This window comes from Manduca sexta, chromosome 22, assembly GCF_014839805.1.
Source record: "Manduca sexta isolate Smith_Timp_Sample1 chromosome 22, JHU_Msex_v1.0, whole genome shotgun sequence".
Classification (NCBI taxonomy): domain Eukaryota; kingdom Metazoa; phylum Arthropoda; class Insecta; order Lepidoptera; family Sphingidae; genus Manduca; species Manduca sexta.
The window spans coordinates 10,129,512-10,145,408 of NC_051136.1; the positions used below are offsets into that span (position 1 = coordinate 10,129,512).

The 15,897-nt window shown below is 33.2% G+C and overlaps 2 protein-coding genes across 9 annotated transcripts in view; one reads left to right on the forward strand and one right to left on the reverse strand.

Annotated features, from left to right (window-relative positions):
* The first annotated feature begins 98 nt into the window (after positions 1–98).
* On the forward strand, positions 99–15,051 carry LOC115445848 (myosin heavy chain, clone 203). 5 transcript variants are annotated; one of them, XM_030172319.2, is made up of 18 exons: positions 1,257–4,837; positions 5,177–5,265; positions 7,680–7,739; positions 8,150–8,243; positions 8,463–8,569; positions 8,643–8,826; positions 9,470–9,618; positions 9,722–9,843; positions 9,937–10,096; positions 10,742–10,960; positions 11,195–11,310; positions 11,382–11,490; positions 11,582–11,732; positions 12,606–12,745; positions 12,824–12,942; positions 13,225–13,342; positions 14,394–14,600; positions 14,724–15,051. In XM_030172319.2, exons 2-18 carry the CDS (start codon positions 5,191–5,193, stop codon positions 14,985–14,987), a joined length of 2,394 nt encoding a protein of 797 aa, XP_030028179.2. In that variant the 5' UTR covers positions 1,257–4,837; positions 5,177–5,190; the 3' UTR covers positions 14,988–15,051. The 5 variants fall into 5 exon arrangements, with proteins under 5 accessions (XP_037297165.1, XP_030028179.2, XP_030028175.2 ...); XM_030172315.2 differs by having other exon boundaries at positions 1,257–4,809; XM_030172316.2 differs by having other exon boundaries at positions 1,257–4,809; positions 11,382–11,478.
* LOC115445839 (MAR-binding filament-like protein 1) overlaps positions 15,042–15,897 on the reverse strand; it is a 23,911-nt gene continuing 23,055 nt past the window's right edge. For all 4 annotated transcript variants that reach the window (XM_037441262.1, XM_037441263.1, XM_037441264.1 and 1 more), the window contains one exon: positions 15,042–15,874. In XM_037441262.1, the coding sequence (XP_037297159.1) occupies positions 15,125–15,874 (750 nt within the window). In that variant the 3' untranslated portion in view covers positions 15,042–15,124. The remainder of the gene's footprint in view (positions 15,875–15,897) is intronic.

Below are 15,897 nucleotides of genomic sequence, written 5' to 3' on the forward strand. Positions count from 1 at the left end.
ATTAAATGGTATAAGAGAAGGGCTGTTTGTTTATAAATTGTTAATTAGAATGTTTTGTCTTATATTAATGATTCTGAATAAAGCTTGTGTTGTGTGTTATTGCCCCCTTTCTTGTCTATTGCACTAAGAGGGATCTACGACCTTTAATATGATGTGCTAGTCGAACATGACTTATGGTGATATGATTTAGTATTGGGAAAAGTGTAAAAATAAGCAATAGCATCACAACGTGCCCATACTGTTTTCTTAGCAATAGGAGGTCACGGCCGGGCATTCTGCGCCGTGCCGATATTTCTGCGGCTATCGTCCGCTCGAAATATCTCTATTCTCTCTTACAAATAGCAAATGAGAGTCATGCCGCGGCCTGTGATAGAGATAAATAAAGAGTTACCTAGTTTGTAGGTTCTTGTAATGTATTATTGCACCCGTGCGTGTGTTAACGGATTTTTTAGGATCTAATGCGACGCAGCGTTGTAATTAAAGAAAGTTCAACGTAACCAGGTATTTAATTATTCTGTTTTGTAAAATTGCACATTATAGTATGTTTGCATGAATTAATATTCATATTATTTAAGAAAATTGTTCTAATACTGCGAGGTGTAAAGGTTAAAATGAAACTTTTATCATCAAAGGGCTACCTAAATACTTACGAAAAATGAAAATAAAAGTAGTTTAGTTATTTGTTAGTGCGGTTATTGTCCTAAAATTATTTCTTAATATATTAATCGGTGATAATCACTATCAATTGTTGACAAGATAATTAATATTAGTAATAATTAATAAAGCGTATTGACCAATGTAGGCCAATAAGATCTATATTAATAACGGATTGTGTAGTATCTTTTTAATATTGATTGCGTGAAATTTATAAAACTATTCTGTGATTGGTCGTGAATGCATCAAGTCTACTTTTAAATAAATAAAACCTGTAACAATTCGTAAGTAAGTAAAGATTTTTCAAGACAACCGATATTAACATCAGGAGATAGACAAACAAGTCTTTAGGTCAACTCGTATACAGTATAATAGCAGGTATATTGTGTTTAACACATCTAGAAACAATCGCATAGCCAGAGCAGTGGGTGCAATGCAGACATTTTAGTTGTAACTTTGTAAGAATGGGGATTGTGAGTTAATTTGCTTCACTAACCGTATCAAATGCAAAATATGGGCAGAATTTTACGCTGATGGTAATGAAATGAACGGGGAAAAAGCATGTTCGCAAATAATATTTGTGTTGATGACCTGCCCCCTTAGAATGCGGCAAAAGATACGACACGAGAGCCCGAATCATTCCATTATAATTGGTGAACAGTCTAGGACGTGACCCAGATGTTGGTCTCTCAACACAGCACAATCAAACGACACGGAACCCTGTGTCGTGTTGTTATGCCACATACCAGAGCCGCAGAGCGTCGTGTTGAGCGGCTTTATCATTTAATTAACTTCCGGCGCAAAAATACGGGTGTTATAAGTTTACGGTGTATATCTGTATGCCTGTCTGTTGCATCGTAGCTCCCATAAGAATGGATCGATTGTGATGCTTTATTTGTTGTTTGAAAACTGACGTGATCGAGATGGTTCTTAGCTATAATTCATAAAGATATATTCAAGCGTTTAACTGGTTCGACTTGGTCTACTGTTTCTTCTGTGGTATTGCTAAGAAATGACCGTCTTAAGCTGATACTATAGTATTAAGTAGTCTGCGGGGTACCCAACTGCTCAGCAAGTATCATTAGACGTAGTGTGTTTGGGGTCAGAATAATAGTCTTTATGATTAGGTGTTAGATACAACACAATCGAGACTCCATGGAGGAAAAATAATATTTAAAAGCAAAAAAAAATGTAAAATAAAAAAAATTATAGCCTTCGTCCGATACAAAAAAATTATAAATATTTCAATGTTTATCCCTTAATTTTATTCAAAGTAGTTACCTATACTTATACTCGTCGGGTCGGGGGACCGAACCCAAGACTGAGGAGACGAAATAACTTAAGCGGTCTATTTTTTTAAGTTCTTTTTTGTCAGGAGTTATTTAAATTTTTGACATTTTAAATGGTACCTAATCAAAACCTAGGATATAGCAAGTATGTGTGTTTACATTGTATGCGTACAAATTTGCTCGACAGGAAACAAAATGTAGGTTACGAAAACACATTTTATCTGTAGAGATTTTCAGACTATGTTTAGCTTTTATTTTTAAAACGCATACTTTGAAAAATATTATAAATTTGATAGAATCACTTAGTCATGATTACAATTAATAAATAAGTGCGTGTCGACGCAAAAATAATAAATTTTTCTACGATATTTTAAAAAGTGCCAAGCGATATTGCTATAGATAGCAACCACCATAAAATTAAACGGTCTGTTTGTATAAACCAATAACAGCCATCATCCTAAAATTAATATAAGATATTCAAAACATTTTAATTTTTGTTGGATGTTTGTTAAAAATATTTATACATTAGCTGTTGAATGGATAATTATATTTGGCATATAAACTAATTCAAAATAAGTCTGTATGTTTGGGAAGGGGCCTTAATAAGATAAATCATTGATTGCGCAACTTAAAGCTAAAATTAAAACCATAAATGCATTAATAACTAAGTATACTCGTATATTTTTTTTTTATACTTAGAAGGGAATACTGCCATACAAAATATATATGTCATTTATATTATTAAGCAGTAGAAAAGAGATAGTTAAGCCTTAAGTTTATAAATGATGCTTCGTTATTTTCATATCTACAATGTAATATAATCTACCTCTACATCTGTTATCAACAACCTAGCAAGCTCTACGTTGTCATGGTGAAAAAATCATTGTACTTTTGTGTTTGTTTAAACTCAATGGAGTTAATATATAATTTATATTATTATCTAAGTATTAATAAGTAAGTACTTATTACTACAAGAGCGCTACGAGCTTATTACGAGTAGAGCAAGTGCTCTACTCGAAAAATATTGATGCTTTATGGACTATTGTGTTTAATATTATGAAGATTTCTGGCGTATACTTATAAGAATTAGAATCGACTCATGGCAAATAATATTAACCTAAAGTATTTACTAAAGATAATTTACGCAATAGTATTTATAATATCTGTGGCAATAAGCATTAATATTGTTTTACTAGTGTGTAACCATGAAATAATTTTGGTAATGAGGTCGTAGTAGATATAAAGGTAATCCTTTATAATGTTCGATATCAATTGTTTACTTACCTTCTAATATTTATGTTGAAATAATATTATTATTATTCGTTTTTTAAATAGCTTGTTTGCTTTTATTTAATAACACATTACATTGCTATCGGTAACTTAACCTTCGTAATAGAACATTATATTTTAAGCAAATATTTACCTAAATAAGTGATTTTGTGATCAATCGCTCATTTTTCTAACACTTTGTATTAAGAGAAAGACGGAGATAAAAAGAGAGTATGTGTTATTGTGATAGATATGACAACAAATGATAGTAAATGCTAGTAGTGGTATGCCTAATGTTGAACGGATCTCCAAGTGTGCGACTCGCACTTGTTCGTTCTGGGGTTAGATACATGGGAATTCCTACTTTTTAGGCTTTGATGTCTTCACAATAAGCAGTACACAAATCAGTCAATACTGATTAGTTAACATCGTTGAAAAAATCACGTCATTTAAGTCTTGTACTTATTGCAACTTATTTTCAGCGATACTCGTAGTTTACGTTCTTATATTACCTAATGAAACTTTCGATCAACGCGTCAAACACTGAATAGGAACATAATGCGTCAGAGCGTCAGACGCACGGGTTAGTGATTAAACAATATTGCCCTACTTGCGATTTTGTATTATACATGAACTATTATAAAAATTACGAAATAATAGTTTTCGAGTCAGACTAAAAATAATTTTCAATAAGTTTTCCATGTTATAAATTACTCAGTCGAAGCTCGGAGTCAGGAAATTGGAGGTGTGATTTCTTAAAACTATTGGTGCTGCGCCTAATCTCTCTCCGGTCATGTATGTTTGCCCTTTCGCCGGAATATGAGAGTTGAGGAACACAGAGCGAGAGCAATACCTGTGTAATGCGCACACCCTTGTGCACTATATCTCTCGCGTACCTGGCTAATCTCCGATGAGATTCGTCGCCGTGGCCGATATTCGGCTAGGGCAGATTCATTTAATTACTCCAACATTTCCCTTTCATTCATTCATTCAATATCTATTATAACCATAGAATTGTGTATTATATATGTTACGACACTGCATCATTCAAGATTAGAACTAATGAAGCTTTGAGAAATTAAACAATAGGTCTGATTTGAAAGATAATGTATAACACAAACGAAGATGTCCCGCTTTTATATTCAGTTACGTTATAATTTATTTAATCAATAAATTTTATGTGAGGCTAAAAAGATTAGCTGATTAATAATAAATCAGCCGTAAACATAAACGACTTCTCTTTATACGCATGTGGCCAAAAGCGCATTATTTTAGACCTCATCAAACATACCTGTTTCCACATATATTATAATTCTCTTTGATACCTGCATTTTACACTTTTTAAACTTATTAATCTGAAACTGTATGGCATAATAAGATAAGGCAAAGAGAATTTTAATATATATGGAGTTAAACCATATAATTCTCTTTGGTTAAACAATACATTAAGTTTCCATATGTATTTGGTATAATTCTCTTTGACAATAAGTCATCAAATCTCGATCAGATTACAAAATTAACAAGTTTACTTTACTTACATACTTATTTTATAAACACACCAAAATGCTGAAATCCATGACCGCCCCTATATCGCCAGGTATATTTAAAAATAATAGTAAGTCGACGTAAGTATACATGAATCTAACATGTAAATTACGCGATTATTGGGTGTAACTTTATCGTAGTGTGGCACATACTATAATTTATAGAGTAGAACGAATGCTAGTTTAGGTTAAAACTATATTGTCCATGAAGACGCGGATCAGTACTCTACAGTTAAAAAACCATTAATATTTATTCAACCAAGTTTTATAATGACATATTAATATTATAGGACAGTTTTTATAATAAATATACATAATAATTGTAAGTATGCTTAAACATATTAAAACATTCAAGAACTGATATTATTTGCATATGCGTTTATAAATACTTTATGATAACATGTTCGTTATTCCAATAAGATAACAAGAATTTGATGAAGAAACGCACACAGAGGTGTGCCGGCAGCAAGAGAGCTCATTCTGTGAGTCCAGTGCATTTAAGACCCCGAGTAAGTACAACCTTATCTAACTGCCAAAAAATGTTGTTACATTAGAGGAAATGTGGGATTTGATGTATAAATATCCCGGTTTTGATGAAGGTATACCCAATTGGAAGCCATTGAGTTGATGACTCGTGTTTGCATATTTTTTATTTCATAACGTTGAGTAATCGTAATCATTATAAGGAGTAGACGCAAAGTCAACTCCTTAGGATTACAAGATTAATACAAGATACAAAGATTTAATTAGATATCTGGTAGGTGCTCTTAAGCACGGGTTTGGATGATTCAATTTTATTAGGGTGAGATTTTTGAGTGTATACCGAATGCAAGTCTTAAGGCTTCACCTTAAATTAACGTGATTGTGTTCAAAGAAAAATTACTTTTTTCATTTTTTTATGATAAAATGAAAAGTATACAAAAATAATTCAGAAATCAGTCTGTTTGTGTTTATTATATATATTCTGTAATCTCTAGTTACTTTTAGCAAGAATCTAAGAAAAGGTAGAATTTATGAAAGAACATTTTAATTACCTATTTCTACTCGAATATTAAAACTGATCCGTGTTTTAGTAGATGTAAGAATTTAAATTCACGTCTAGTTAGTGATTAGTTCTCGCAGTTGAAAACGTAAATAATTAGTAATCATGGATATTTCGGCCTTTAAAATTTAATATGACGAAATTTTAAAGGCAGAAATATCCATGATTATTAATTATTTTTACATTTTTCTTCAACTGCGAGAACTAATCACTAACTAGACGTGAATTTAAATTCTTTACTTGCCAATACTTGTTTAGTTACCCAGATTAAAGCCGAAACAAAATGTATGAAAATGGACCTTGAGCTACCACCTAACGGAAACATAACGCCAATGATTCCTAAAACATCGACCACTACAGAACACTTTGGCGGGGTTTATGACCTGGTAGGAGAATAGAGGTGCGAGCGAGATAGATAAAAGGAAAAGGAAGGTAGATAGATAATATGAAAAACGGGAGGTGCCTTTCTCAATCTATTAAGCTTCATATATCGGTCCACTGTTTATTGCATTTTATAGTCGCAACACAAAATTGCCAGAACATTTTAAATCATGTTCAAATAATACACAAAGTAATTTCGTTTTGTGAAATGATGAATGCAATTTTGCAGACAATGCATAAATATCGGTCACGAATAAATGTTTAAGCCGATGCTTCCGAGAAATGTAAATCATTGTCTCTGTTTCATACAAAATGAGAGGCACGATTATTGTGTATCAGAACAGTATAATATACAAATACTCTTTATTGCAATCACTGTTAAAATGGTCATAAACAAATTATAAATTAATTAATTTAAGCTACGGCGTACAGTTGAGGGTTAATCTTTAAAACCATTACTCCAAATACTATTTGAATAGAAAGAATCAGAAATTAAAGGAATACACATCAGTACACAAGAAAAAAAATACTACAACAAAAACTAAACCGTCTCGTTGTTGACTAAGCAGGCGTCACAGAAACCGAGTGAAACCAGCCACAGTAGAACGTGTTCCAGTTGTGTTACGATATGTAAGAGGAATCACCGACAAGCTTGGCTATATCCTGAAGCGAGCTTTCATAAACACTTATTTCACACCGCTTTAGAAGACATTTCAATTCTTACTGACTGTCAAGTGCCGTAACCTCTACAAAAACTGGGCGTATACAAGATAGATTGCAACTATGACCTATCTTATATCGGCTAAATAAAAATAAATATAGGGCCCCGCGTAAAAGAACATAATATAGCTGTCGTGAATCAACGCCGTTCTACGAAGTCCGCAGTTTCTGAACACTGCAAAAGGATCCAATCATTGTCTGCGACTAGACAAGATAAATAGACAGACACAAGACGCTGTGAATTCATTTTGCGTAGATCGGACTGTCAATAACTAAAACAATTTAAAATTTAGTATAATTGAAAAATGTAGGTAAATATCGTAACTATGACTTTTTGGACGACCAACACATCAGTCCCCCCTGTGGCCATGAATTCTTTGGTCTTCGAAACGTCGGGAGAAAATTATATAATATAAAAAACCGCGATAAAATCTGTAAAACAGTTTATATCGTCTATTGGTAATTGGTCAATGTTTTTTTTTTTGGCTCAGTATTATGATATCTAAGTAGGTTGTATGAACTTTCAAGTGGTGCAAAATATTCATTGAATGTTTGTTGCTTTCAAATAAATATTTTATAAAATGATGTATGAAAACTTACCCGTTAGCGAGCCTCAAACCTTTATCAAAGTGCATTTTGTTTTATTTAGCAATTTTGGCATGTTAAGCGTATACAGGTATCTACTATATTATATTCATTTAATGATAATATATTCCGTACGAGCATAACTGAACAGTTGTTTTTATTGATCGTTGTAATTAATATTTTGTTGGTACTTAGAGTCCATCGCGAGTGAGGAAAGATGAAGAAAAAAGAAGCCAAAGCCTGTCGCCTTCCAGTGTAAGTAGTGTAATAAAAACCATTCGAGTATGTACTTAATTTACACTCCAATTAAAACTAATGGTAATTTTTTATTCTAGCTTAAATTGGTACTATTTCGGCAGTAAGTTTTAGATTAAGATTGTAAATTTTGCTTATAGGTACCTCGAAGGCATTCATTTTAAAATAAGTTTACTTTATAAAAAAAAAAGATATTAAACATAATATCATGAAGCCTTTCTGTCGTGGGTAGTTTTTATAAGATTTATTTTATCATATTTAATTGCTTTGTTAAATAAATCATTATTACTGGTAAATTGGTTTGTTTCAAGACACTATTGTGATATAATGTATTAGTTATGAATATCTTAATTCTTATAAAAGATTTTGAAAGGTTTTCATAAATGATAATATTTTTTTTTGTATAATAGCAAGCAAAGAAAAAGTCTGAGCTTTTGAACCGACATGCTCAACTAAGCGTATCAGCGCCTTTGACCACGGAGCGTTTCTCACAACGTGTACAAGGTGGGTTTACACGTTTATGTAGTCAGTAACCCTATATATAAATACAGGGATAAATGCTATTGGTATTTCAATTGTCCAGATGAAAGAAATAAAGAAATAATGTCATAATTTTTATTTTTCTGTAATTTTAAATAATAGCTTATTCCCTGTGTTTTCATGTCTTTACTCACAGTTCCTTAAATTCCGAAAATTATTAATTTAATTTTTTTTTTGCTACAGAAAAGGAATTGGTTCTGCCACAAAATGTGCTGCCGAAAATTCTGCGTAACCTAGCCACTAAAAAAAGGGAGTTTATTAAACAGCGAAAAAGCTTAATAACTTTACAAGTGTGTTATATTTTATGTTGTGAAACACAGAGTTTGTTTTGAATTTTATATTTTCTACATGTGTTGTATGTAGAATGCGTTGTTGGAGCAATATGCTGCTGTGAAGGAACTTGAAAGCCGAGCTGGTGTGATGACCGAGGAGTGTATAGGAGACGTCCGGATCCTGTCGGTGAGCAGTTGGCCCGCTCACGACCTCCTGTTGCTTATACGGGATGACCTCGAAATGCCAGTGAACTCAGAGATAAGTGGCATATTTGGTACGTACTTTATATTGGCACCGTTATCGATGTTATTACAGACTATAGATATAAGTACAAGAAATCGCTTGAATATTAAGTTGTCATAATGGAAAATTTTTGGACTTTACATTATATAAGTAATATGCACTTTTTTGATTCAAAGTCATTTAAACGATCATTCGTCTATTTAATTAGCTTAGCTAGCAGTTTAAATAAGACACCGATTCTAAAAAATATATTTTGTGTGCATATAAACATAAAAACATGAATTGGAAAGAAGATTACATTGATTGTTTTAATAATTTCTTATAAACCCGTATATAAAGTAAATTTTTTTTATTGCTTTAAATGAGGAGACGAGCTAACCGTTCGCCTGATGGTAAGCGATACAACCACCCATAAACAATAGAAACACCATCAAACACCTCGAATTACAAAGTATTGTTTTCTATTTTGCTGCGCTCGAGACATGAGATGTTAAGTCTATTATGTCAAGTAATTACACTGGCTACAATGTTCTTCAAACCGGAACATAACGATGACTACACACTGCTGCTTGGCGGCAGAAATAAACATTGATATTATGATCATTGTAGAGGACGAGCTTGATTGTCATATTATGTGCTTATATACATATATTTTATAATTACGGTGGTATCAGGGCCACAAGTATTACAACAACTGCAAGCGCAATTGAATCCAATCCCGGAGGAAGTATTGGGAATGGGTGCAGAGGTTATGGCCCGGCGCATAGAGATACTCAACTTGCTACGAGCCAAACATCGCGCGGATCGCGTTTCTTATGTCACCGTTAGTAGAGTCATTCCTTGTTTTTAATGTCCTCTGTGTGGTTTGTTTATTTTAATACCAAATTTGTATGTAGGCACACAATTAAAAAAAACAATTGTTTCAGAATCTAGAATGGAAAGCCAAAAATACGGAATTTGATGAAGAAACTGAGAATTTGCATAGAATGGTAGCCGGTATGGCAGAGAATTTAAAAGCTAAAATTAATTTTTCTTTAGATCTTGCCAAGTAGGTGTATTTTTTTATTTATTTTATGAGTAACAGGTTACATAGTATTTTGATTTCTCGAATGGAATGAATCTTCATTTGTGTTTCAAATAGAATACCTTGGATAGATCGTGAGACTTTAAAAAAGAAAATAGAACGCTTACAAAAAGAAAATTCAATATTGCAAAACAAAATCGACGAAAATAATAAAAAGGAGACAGAAGACTGTAAAGAAACAATACAGAATGTGTCAGATAACAAGCTTGCTTACCAGGTTAAAATATAATTTTATGAAATCCATAATATTTAGATATCAGCCTTTAGTAAATTGTTTGTAACTAACTTATGAAACTAAAATTTACAAAATTATTATCTTATTCTTAGCATATTACCAATTGTTTAAAAAACGGTATCATTAGATTTATACACTTCATGGAAAATTTAATTGCTAATTTTATGCCATTATGAATTTGATACGGAGATGTTTAAAGTTAAATAGCTATAATGAAATATGCATTCATTTGCAAAGCATAATAATCAAAATTTATTTACGGTTCAAAATGAATGCACAGATTGCTTTAACTCACTTTGTTTATATTGAAAAGTATTTTATATTTGTATTTATGTAAACTGTTTATTTAAAAGTTTTATCGTCAGTCGGTGACTAATTTTAGATTCTGGTAATGAAACAGGTATTAAACTAGCAGTAAACATGGGGTCCCTGAAATCATTAGCAATTTAATCTCCTCTAAAGAATTTAAAGTACCGCATCCGATAAAACATTACGAAGTAAGACAATTCAATTCACCGTTAACTTCTGTGTTCTAAATAACTCTAAACAATAAATACCTATTTTATGAAAATGTTTCGTGTTATTGAGGATGTAGGCTATTTACTTGTAAACTGATAATTTACACAGGCAATAAGCGAAGAACTTACAAAAGAGCGCGCAGCACGCGAAGCTTTGAAGGAAGTGGTTTCAGCTGCCGAGAGCATGCTGCGCGTCGCAAGGGCGAGGATAGCGACACTCGAGAGACAGTTGAAGGAAACTAAGGCCGAACTGGACGCGTCTAGAAGAAAACACAAAGACCTCGAGCAACTCGTAAACAGACTCGCAATCGAACAATCGCGTGGGACAGTGAAGTTGTAACACTACATTTCGATCAGTTTAGGCCGGATCGATTTTAATTAATCTGTATTATTATAGCGTAACTACAATAGTAAAATTACCCATATCTTTCTATACACCTTATTTTTTTGCAAGAGTGAAAACAAAATTCAAAAGTACACAAGGATTAGGGAATCGGGTCAATTGCAAATATTTCCCATTAACATTTGAGTATCAATAAACATAAATGAGTATTGTTTTTAGTATCGTCATCGTGAGACGAGTTACGATGCCAGATCTAAGAAGCTACTTGAAGTATCAAAAACCGGAGAAGTTACTATAGAATCATTGTCACGTCAGAGGGATGCGCTTGAGATGAGGTTCTTTGGTTTTTTTTTTGTTTATCTTAAAGATGATCCATAAATTTTGAAGTTATATATTTAATAATCAGGGTGAAGGAACTGCATGAACAAGCAGAGGCAGCAGAGAGTGCGGCCAAGACTCGTGAGGCCGAACAGCGTGCGCGCGCCGAGTTGCTTCAAGCGAAGGTAGCAGAACAGGTGCCATAACGATATCTTTCGTATTATGTGTAAGTCATAACGTTATGGCTTTTATTTCCATGATATAATAACAAAGAATGAATATTGTCAGGAAAAGAATAAAGTAGTAGCCACGGCCCGAGTTGAGGAACAAGAATCTCGAATAAAAGAACTGGAAGAACAGTTACAACTTTTACGTGAACGCTCGGTTAGACTCGTCGACATGGAACGCAGGCGATGTCTTGACTGTGTGCCTTCGAAAGGTAAAATTCTTTTTATTGAAGATTTTGAAATCAAAAATAATTCGACTTCAAAAAAAAGGAGGAGGTTATCAATTCGACGTGAATTTTTTTTTGTATGTTTTTTACCTCAGAACTCGCTCATTTATGAACCGATTTGGAAAATTCTTTTTTTATTCGAAAGAATTTCTCTCCAGATTGGTCCCATAAAATTTTTTTCAACATCGCTTCGGTAGTTTGGTTTTAAATTAAAAAAACTAGAATAATTATGTCGTCCAGGAAAACGAAATCGCGAATTTAGCTTTCCTGTGACGTATTTAGTTATGTTTTTGCATTGAGTTTGGTTGACTGTACTTCTCACATACTTATACATATAGCATAACATCTTTTCCCCGTGTCAGGAATAGGCAGAGGCGTAACATTTCATCGCGATAGTCGTACTGTGTGTGAAACATATCAGTTGTGTTTTTGGGTTGGGTTTAATTGACTCTACTTCTTACATACATACATATATGTTTATAGCATCACACATTTTCCCCTTTTTAGGGGTAGGCAGAGATGTAACACCACAGCGCAATAGTTATAGTATGATCGAAATATATCAGTTGTGTTTTTGCGTTAGAAATAAAAAGATGAAACACCATACATGTGCATGGTATTACACCTTTCACTGTGTATGTTGTAGTATACGCAAACCTACTCCTTTTAATTGATTTGAAAGAAATTTAGCTCATAGATGGATTATGCAACAAATATAGCTAACTAGCAATTTTAATTAGGCACCGACTCCAAAATTGGTATCCAATATATACTGTTTATGTGAAATTATTTTTTGGTTTTGAGTGGTTTTTGAAGGCGGTTTAATTTTTTGTTAAAATTATTTTTATTTTTAATCAGAATCCGAGCCTTCAGATAGAGAAACAGAGATTTGGAAAGAACTTCAAGTGACTCGGGTGGCGTTGTCGCGTGCAGAAGAGGAACTTCGTCAGAGTCGGGCTGATAAAGACAGCTTCTTGAATTCATTATCTCGAATAGCGGTAAATAATTATTATTTATGGCTCTCAATAGGTGTCGTTGTAATCCTATGCTTATTATGTTTTCTTTTTAATTTGTAGAAGGGTGAAGGAGTGGAGAATGTGAAAGATCAAATGGCAGCGGAGTTGTTAGAAAGAGAACAACAGATTGTAAAATTACAGCACGTTATAGAAGAGCAGAAAGAAAACGAAAAACTAATGTATGTTAAGTTGTTATATTCCATTGAATATATAAAAATACCAAGCATGATTACAAAATTAATTCCGTGGCGGAGATAGTAATGAGCCTTGTGTGTAACGAGAGTTTGGTAACGCGGTCAATTGTCACATCCCAATATACATTTCTTAAAGATGTGGGAGTTTTGGAACGCCTACGATTATTACGACAAAGAGACTCGTCTATGCCAGAGTGAAGTCAGGGATATGTATATGACTGCCTGACATTATTATTTAGCTAATTATATTTACATTTGAATTTTTAGGGAACAAAGTATGACCCAATATGAGAATCAACTTGCAGCGCTACGCTTGGAAGTAAAGCGATTGAGAAATTACGATTGTTACGCTAAAGAGTTTTCTTATCCGGAACTTCAGACAGAGGTAAAAATATAAAAGCAATTTGTATTTATATAAGAAATAGACTATCTAGATGGCTTATTGAAAAGAGGTAAAGATGACACATATTATATTATACGTAATTTGTGTATGTGAGAAGTAGACTCAATCATAATCATCGCTTAGGTAGTTAGTGAAAGGCTGGTAGGTTAGCTAGGTTAGGGCTTTTATTGTCCTCACCGGTGAGGATCGCGACGCGTTTCTCCCTTATTGTTTATTTAAAAATACATATATACATCATTTTATTTCTTCTTCCCTGCCAGCCCGAGCTGGCTTCTTTGTTTACTAAGTATATTTTCATGTATTTTATTTTCAATATAAATTGTCTTTGTATATATATATATAAGCTAATTTAATTAAGTAATAATTAAATATTCTCATGTACCTTGACTTATCATAAGTGCAACTATGTTCGCCTACGTGATGAATAAAGCATTTTATTTTTATTTTATTTTAATCAAACCGAAGGCACAAACAACTGAAAATATCACAGGAAAGCAAAATTCGCAATTTCGTTTACTTGGACATTTTTATTCCAGCTATTTTAGTTTAAAGCTAAATTAATGATCGGATTTTGAAAAAAAATAATAGGACGAATCTGGAAGTATATTTTTTCGAATAAAAAAAATCAAATCAAATCAGTTAATAAATGGCTGAATTGTGAGGTGATAAACATTTTTAAAAATAGACGTCGTATTAGTAACCTACACCTTTTTTTGAAGTCGGTTAAAAACACATAGCGTATTTAGTTATTCTGTTGTGCTGTCATAATTTCAGTAGCACTATAATAAATAAGTTATTTCGATATGTAGACACGTGGTTATTCGATTTCGGAATTTGGTTTCGCTATATATAAACGCACAATTATAATGTTCCTTTGAGAGGCTTCCGAACATACCTACGAGTAAATTTAAGTAATTTTCATTCGGGAAATGAGAAAATACATATACAATATTCATCATAACGCCCTAAGTAGCATTTTAATTGGTTAATTTATTATAAGAACATTTTTAAAAAAAAAATACATTTTCAACAGTTAATGGAGCTGCACATGCAAGTGGAGACGTTAACCCGAGAGCGGTCTACGTTAGTTACTGCAGCGGCATCTCGGGCTCTGATGCTGGAGAGACATGAGCGTTCTGCCGACCTCTTTGCGCGAATGCTTCGTGCACGACGTGAACTAGCTGCATTGCTTGAAGGTCGACCAGAACCACCAGCAGTAGAAGAAACAGAACATAAGGAGGTGGTGTCCCTTTTTCTACAATTATTCTGTCTCCTTTGTTTGACCACAATAAAGAAATATTAAATTAAACTAATTGTAAAATAGTAAGTCATTAGTATTTTAAAGTTGACATATATAACGCAGGTGTCTAGATCGCTGTCATCAGTTTGCGCAAACGCTGCTGACACTTGGACGGCGTTGCGTGCAGAAAGGGCGCGAGTCCTCCGCCTGGAGAGCGCAGTATTGGCACAAAATTTACAGCTGCAAAGAGAAGGACGTGTACGAACACAACTTGAACGCTGTAGAACTGTTCTCGAAAGGGAGGTGTTGCGATTGCATCATACCACTTCACCAGATCGTTCAGCTGTTATGAACAATCAGAGTTTACTATCTCGATCCTCTTTTTAAACCATTTATTATTGTTAGAATATATGTCAAGTTTAAACAATAAAACTGCCCTCATTTAATAAAACAGTGTACATTTTATTAAATTAAAATAAACTTCGCACATAAAGAGGTAAACAATACAGTCACTTACATAATTTTTACAACCTATGGCCAGCCAATTTAAACATCTTGCACTTTTTCTCTTCCCGTAATTGTGTAGGCGACAAAAACTGTAAATTGTGTTTTATAAAGCTTTCATTTGTGAGATCCACCGGGGCTCTGCTTCTTGGTGTATAATTTTCTTTTAACGAAGGAGGATCAGCGTAAACATTTATGCCAGGTCCATGAGCGGTAATCCACTTTTGCGTATCCATATTTGTTATAGCTTTTTTCCTATCTAAATTATCGCCTTTATACTGGTCTTCTTTTGATGAAATATATGTTTTCTTTACAAAGTTACCCATTACGATTTTTGTAGGTACTGATTCATGGTCGGCTCTGTATACTGCATCATTGTTACATTCGTATTTCTTCAGTTTATTTAGTTTACGATCCCCACAATATTGATTATTAGGTATTAAATATTCGGGGTCTTTAACACTGAGTTGAGAATCGAGAGGACCTCCCAGCTCATTTTCAAGATCTTTGAGAAGGCTATCTAAGGCGTCTGCTGGTTGCTCGATATTGTTATTTTTAGTAATATTATGATACGCTTCAAGTTCAGCGATTTTTTGTTCAAGTAAACATATTTTATCTTGGTCTGCCTTTTTTTGTTTGCTAGCTCTTCGAGTTTGCTCTTCTAGGGTCAGAATAATTTTCTCTAGTTGAGATATTTGTTGTTTTCTAGTATCGACATTGGTGATCAAAGATTCTATTTCTGCGTTCTTTTCTACTAACTGTTGGGTTAACTGAAAAACATGTAAATTATTAT

Excerpts from the sequence above, each read along its gene's own strand:
- LOC115445848 (XM_030172315.2), top strand. The coding sequence starts at position 4,776 with ATGCTGAAATCCATGACCGCCCCTATATCGCCAG. Across the intron at positions 7,740-8,149 it reads AAAGCCTGTCGCCTTCCAGT|CAAGCAAAGAAAAAGTCTGA; the intron begins GTAAGTAGTGTA and ends TTTGTATAATAG. Across the intron at positions 14,601-14,723 it reads AAGAAACAGAACATAAGGAG|GTGTCTAGATCGCTGTCATC; the intron begins GTGGTGTCCCTT and ends TATATAACGCAG.